Source organism: Cebus imitator, unplaced genomic scaffold, assembly GCF_001604975.1.
Source record: "Cebus imitator isolate Cc_AM_T3 unplaced genomic scaffold, Cebus_imitator-1.0 Scaffold331, whole genome shotgun sequence".
Lineage (NCBI taxonomy): Eukaryota > Metazoa > Chordata > Mammalia > Primates > Cebidae > Cebus > Cebus imitator.
In genome coordinates this window covers 300065-306690 of record NW_016107646.1, presented here as the reverse complement: position 1 = coordinate 306690, position 6626 = coordinate 300065, and the positions used below count along the sequence as shown (strand labels likewise).

Genomic DNA, 6626 nt, shown 5'->3' with positions numbered 1-6626 from the left:
GAGACAAAGTCTTCCTCTGTCTCCCAGGCTGGAGTACAGTGGTACAATCCTGACTCACTGCAACCTCCACTTCCAGGTTCAAGTGATTCTCATGCCTCAGCCTCCCAGCTAGCTGGGATTACAGGTGTGCACCACCACACCTGGCTAATTTTTGTGTTTTTTAGTAGAGACAGGGTTTCACCATGTTGGCCAGGCTGGTCCTGAACTCCCGGCCTCAAGTGATCCACGCGCCAGAGCCTCCCAAAGTGCTAGGATTACAGGCGTGAGCCACCATGCCCCACCGTGTTTCCCTTCTAAATTAAAATTACATTAAGGCTTCTCTCTTCAACATCTTTAAAAAAAAAAAAAAAAAAAAGGCAGGCTTTCTTCATCCCAAAATTAGTATGATTCCTATAAAAAGTTGAATTGTTTGGCTTTTCTTCAGGTATCGATGTATTGTATTCTTTTTCCTGTGATTTTATCCTACTTCTGAAATTTAGCGTCCTCATGACAAAAAAAGTCAGTTACAGTAGTAACCACTTGGCAGGAATGAAGTTGTAATAGTTCATTTTCACATTGCTATAGAGATACAACTCAAGTATTTATAAAGAAAAAAGGTTAATTGACTGACTTTTCCACATGGCTGGGGAGACCTCAAGAAACATACAATCATGGCAGAAGAGGAAGAGGAAGGGGCACATCATACATGGTGGCAGGCAAGAGAGAGTGTGCATGTGTAGGAGGAACTGTCAAAAACATAAAACCATCAGATTGTGTGAGAACTCACTCACTATCATGAAAACAGCATAGGGGGAACCGCCACATGGTCCAGTCACCTCCCACCAGGTCCCACTGTCAACATGTGGAGATTATGAGTATTACAAGTTGAGGTGAAGTTTGGGCAAGGACACAGCCAAGCCATATCAGAAGTGTACCCTCAAAAGTGTGTTCTTAATTGATCTTTCAATAAGCAGTGACTAATCTTATCTGAGGATGACTACTTATTTTTTTTTAAAGTGCTCTTGGCATTGCATTTTTTGTTTGTTTGTTTTACAGCTATATTGAGGTGTAAGTTACTTATAAAAGTTACCCATTTTAAGGCCAGGCGCAGTGGCCCTCACCTATAATCTCAGCACTTTGGGAGGCCGAGGTGGGTGGATCACAAGGTCAGGAGATCGAGACTATCCTGGCCAACAGGGTGAAACCGTGTCTCTATTAAAAATTCAAAAATTAGCTGGGCATGGTGGTAGACACCTGTAATCCCAGCTATTCAGGAAGCTGAGGCAGGAGAATCGCTTAAACCTGGGAGGCGGAGGTTGCAGTGAGCCAAGATCAAGCCACTGCATTCCAGCCTGGTGACAGCAAGGCTCTATCTCAAAAAAAAAGAAAAGAAAAGAAAAGTTACTCATTTTAATAGCTGGGTGTGGTGGCCCATGACTGTAATCCCAGCACTTTGTGAGGCTGAGGCAGGTGGATCACCTGAGGTAAGGAGTTCAAGACCAGCCTAACACAGCAAAACCCCATCTCTACTAAAAATACAAAAATCAGCTGGGTGTGGTGGCTCACGCCTGTAATCCTAGCTACTTGGGAAGCTGAGACAGGAGAATTGTTTGAACCCGGGAGGTGGAGATTGCAGTGAGCCGAGATCAAGCCACTGTACTCTAGCCTAGGCAACAGAGTGAGACACTGTCTCGTAAAAAAGGAAACCAGTTACCTATTTTAATTAAGTGTAGTGTTCCATGAGTTTTGGTGAATGTATAGAAACATGCATTCACTATCATAATCAAATTTAAAAACATTTCCATCACTCCCCAAAAATTCCCTTGTACCAGAGCCAGGCACAGTGGCTCACATCTGTAATCTCAGCACTTTGGGAGGCCAAGATGGGAGGATCGTGAAGTCAGGAGTTCAAGACCAGCCTAGCCAACATAGTGAAATCCCGTCTCTACTGAAGAAAAATACAAAAAATTAGCCAGGCATAGTGGTGCATGCACTCCAGCCTGGATGACAGAGCAAGACTCTGTCTCAATAAAAAAATTCCCTTGTACCCATTTATGGTCACCCTGGCCCAAGACACCACAATTAATCATCTGCTGCTATTATCGTTTCTAAGATTTCATTTAAGTGAAATAAGACAATATATAGTCATTTGTTGGATCTATCAATGGGTGCATATGTGTAAGTGTCTTGCTTTTTTGCTATAAATAATGCTATTCTAAAAATTCACATAAAGTCTTTGGACATATGTTTTCATTTCTCTTGGATAGTTGCCAAGGAAAGAAATTACTGGGTTGAGGCTCAAGCCTGTAATCCCAGCACTTTGGGAGGCCAAAGCAGGAAGATCACTTGAGTCCAGGAGTTTGAGACCAGCCTAGGCAATATAGCAAGACTTCATCTCTACAAAAAATAAAAATAGGTTAAAAATTAGCCAGGGACAGTGGTGTACACCTGCAGTCCCAGCTACTTAGGAGGCTGAGATGGGAGGATCGCTTGGGCCTGGGAGGTCAAGGCTCCAGGGAGCCAACATCCTACCACTGCACTCCAGCCTGGGTGACAAAGCAAGAGCCTGTCTCTAAAAGAAGAGGAGTTTGCTGGGTTGTATGTTAAGTATATGTTTAAATTTTTAAAGAAACTGCCAAACTATTTTCTAAAATGGCTGTACCATTTTTTATTCCTACCAACAATGTATGAGGGTTACTCCACATCATTGCCTACGTTTGTTTTATCAGTGATGTCTTATTGTGTGTGGTTTTGCTTTGCATTTCTCTAATGACTAATCATGTTGAGAAAATGTAATGTACTCTTTGTATATTTTCTTTTGTGAAGTATCATTTACTCATTTTTATTGGGTTGTCTTCACATTATTGACTTATAAGAGTTCTTCATATATTCTGGATACAGGTCCTTTATTAGGTATATGTTTTGCAAATATTTTTCTCCCAATCTGTGACTTGCCCCCAACACATTTTGGGGGTGGGGGGTTCTCTCTGTCTCCCAGTGCCACTGAGGCTGGAACGCAGTGGTATACTCATGGCTCACTGCAGCCTCCAACTCCTGGGGTCAAGCAATTCAATTACCCTAGTCTCCTGAGTAGCTGGGACTACAGATGTGTGTCACCACACTCAGCTGTTTTCTATTTTTTATTTTTGTGGAGACAAGAGTGGTTGCCCAGGCTGGTCTCAAACTCCTGGCCCCAAGCGACCCTCCTGCTTCACCCTTCCAAAGCACTAGGATTACAGCATCCAGTCCCTTTTCATTTTCTTAAAGATATCTTTGATAAACAAAAGTTTTTAATTTTCATGAAGTTCAATATATTTTTTTTTTTTTTTTTTTTTTTTTTTTTTTTTTACAATTGGTACTTCTCTGTCCTATCAAAAAAGTCTTCTAGCATTGAATTTCATATTTTATACTTATATAAATACACTAGCTTTCTGTTTATTGCAGCCAAGCCGTGTTGGTCGACAGGACTGTTTACATTTCAGGACAGATAGGCATGGACCCTTCAAGTGGCCAGCTCGTGTCAGGAGGGGTGGCAGAAGAAGCCAAACAAGTAAGTCATTTTTCACATTTGAGGTTCCCTTTTCTCTACCTTTTTCATGTCAAAGAGTATTAAGAATCCACTTGCCTGATTTATTTTATAGAGATTAACAGATAAATGTTTTTTAAACTACTTACTGCTTGATTTAACATAGTTTTTGATCTAAGAGTTGGAAATTGGGTGGATCATGAATCATCTAACAACCAAAAAAGAGATTCTACCTCCTTATCACTAAAGTGACTTTAACCTGAACCATTAACGTCAGATGACATGTTGCCACTTCTACATGGATTGGGAAATTTCTTTTCAGGGCCGCTTACCTGCCCCACTTCAAAAAAAAAAAAAAACTACCACCACAGAAGTAAAATGTGAACAGTAAACTTTTTTAAAAATAAGCATGGGGAATATAATTCTAATCCAATAAATACAATTAAACCATCATTTAGGCCAGGCATGGTGGCCCACACGTGTAATCCCAGCACTCTGGGAAGCCGAGACTGGTGGATCACTTGAGGTCAGGAATTCAAGACTGGCCTGATCAACATGGGGAAACCCCGTCTTTACTAAAAATACAAATATTAGTCAGGGGAGGCCAGGCATGGTAGCTCACACCCATAATCCCAGCACTTTGGGAGGCCGAGGCGACCAGATCACCTGAGGTCAGGAGTTTGAGACCAGCCTGGCCAACATGGCAAAACCCCGTCTCTACTGAAAATACAAAGATTAGCTGGGTGTGGTGGCACATGCCTATACTCCCAGCCAAGGCTAAGTCATGAGAATCATTTGAACTCAGGTGGAAGTGCAGTGAGCCAAGGGCACACCACTGCACTCCAGCCTGGGTGACAGAGTGAGACCCCGTCTCAGAAAAAAAAAGAAAGAAAGAAAAAAGAAATTAATTGGGCACAGTGGTATGCACCTGTAGTCCCAGCTACTCAGGAGGCTGAGGCAGGAGAATGGCTTAAACCTGGGAGACGGAGATTGCAGTGAGCTGAGATAGAGCCACTGTACTCCAGCCTGGGTGACAAAGCAAGACACCATCTCAAAAAATAAAATAAAACAATAAACTATAATTTAATGCATGTACTGAGTCATATATTGCTCAAAGATTTTTAAAAACCTAAATGACCACTCATAAAGAACTGGTTGAATAAATCATGCTAGATCAATACAACTAAATTAATGTGTAAAGATCTCTAATTGTTCCTTGGTAAAATAAAATCAAGATGCAGAACAACATGCACAGTATACCACCATGTGTGCTTGTTTGTGTGTTTAAAAGTGTGCAGCAAAAGCATTGACTGTACCTAGAAGGATATACAATCAATTAGAAACAGTGGTTACCTCTGAGGAGGGAAACTGGGGAGAGGCAGAGAAGGGTAAGAGACATCTTTACACTGTGTATGCTTTTTTAATAGCTTTTGAATTTTTTTGTTGCCATATCCAAATATTACCTATTTAGAAGATTATTTTAAAAGACACAAGAATATAATCAAATATTACATTGTGACCAGCAAAATAGGAAGGAAGAATGAACCCAAAAACAGCTAAAGATAAAATAAATGTTCTTCCAGAAGCTAGTGTGTCAGTTAATTTACTGTTTTTTGAGAAAAAGGAAAAAGAACTCTTTAAAGTCAAATATTGCTTTAAAAGAAAACATGTTTTAATGCTTACTAGTTCATACTTATCCTTGAAGCAATATCGAGTGAAGAACTCCAGAAATTATTTCTGTGGACATTGGTTGAACAATTAACACATTTAACACTGAAGAAGGGACTTTAACCCAACGTTTTTGTTGTTGTTGAGACAGGGTCTCGCTCTGTCACCAGGCTGGAGTGCAGTGGTTCGCTGTCAGCTCACTGCAACTTCTGCCTCCTGGGTTCAAGCGATTCTTATGCCTCAGCCTCCTAAGTAGCTGGGATTCCAGGCACCCACCACCACACTCAGCTAATTTTTGTGTTTTTAGTAGAGACGGAGTTTCACCACATTGGACAGGCTGGTCTCGAGCTCCTGACCTCATGATCCACCCATCTTGGTCTCCCAAAGTGCTGGGACTACAGGCGTGAGCCACCTCGCCTGGCCTAACCCAATCATTTTAAGCACAAAAGGAGACAACCTTTTCATTGCATTTCAGAAAGACTCATTCTATGAAAGGAAAGCCAAGAAACAATTCACTTGTAAGCTTCCTAACAAGAGTAGGGAAGATTTTTCTGCAACATAAGCTATTTAAGGAGTTACTAGTAAAAGATGATTATTTGAATTTAATTAAAGTTTTAAATCTAACATCAGTGACTTAGGCCTTTCTTGGCTTGGTTCACAGGCTCTTAAAAACATGAGTGAAATTCTGAAAGCTGCAAGCTGTGATTTCACTAATGGTGAGCAATTTGATCTTATTTCACATTTCTGTTTGATAGTTCTTTGGTCTTTTTGAAAAGTATGTGGCATCCAGTAATATGCCATGCCACACCTTTGTTGCTATTTCAAGTTGTTTTGAATAGCAACTGTTCTACTTCACTTCTTTGGTCCCATTTCAGTCCCATTTTAATCAAGACTGTCTCAGAATCATATACTCTTTTTCTAAGTAATGTTTTGGATCAGACCAAATAACTAAACCTAATGACAATGTTTATATCTTCTAGTGGTGAAAACAACAGTTCTTCTGGCTGACATAAATGACTTCAATACTGTCAATGAAATCTACAAACAGTGTAAGTAATTTGGTTTTATTCCTGTTTTCCATTTTTAAAAAGAAATAAATCTGTTCATATTAATGAATGTCCATTATGAATTAAGAGTGGTAGGAGATGCTAAAGAAATGGTTATAGATCTTGTCCTAAAATAATGAATAATCTGATTGGAAATGTGTTGTATACCCCCATGAAAAAGTTCTAAGACATCTCTATTGCATTCCCTAAAACAATGTACTGAAGCACTACATATTCATTTTTCAAAAGCTTAATTTCATTAAACCTTTCTCAGGCTTTTTAAACTCTCCTAAAAATCTTTTATGCATAGGTTTTATTTACTATTGCTATATGGTCCGGTCACTCTCTCAGACTCACTAGTTACTTAATATTTCTTTTTTTTTTTTTTTTTGGAGACGGAGTTTCGC

At 39.9% G+C, this 6626-nt stretch overlaps 1 protein-coding gene across 1 annotated transcript in view; it reads left to right on the top strand.

Moving 5' to 3' along the window:
* RIDA (reactive intermediate imine deaminase A homolog) overlaps positions 1-6626 on the top strand; it is a 14803-nt gene that overhangs the window by 6361 nt on the left and 1816 nt on the right. Inside the window, exons 2-4 of the mRNA XM_017504994.2 lie at positions 3424-3529; positions 5835-5889; positions 6154-6222. Coding sequence (XP_017360483.1) covers positions 3424-3529; positions 5835-5889; positions 6154-6222 — 230 coding nt within the window. The remainder of the gene's footprint in view (positions 1-3423; positions 3530-5834; positions 5890-6153; positions 6223-6626) is intronic.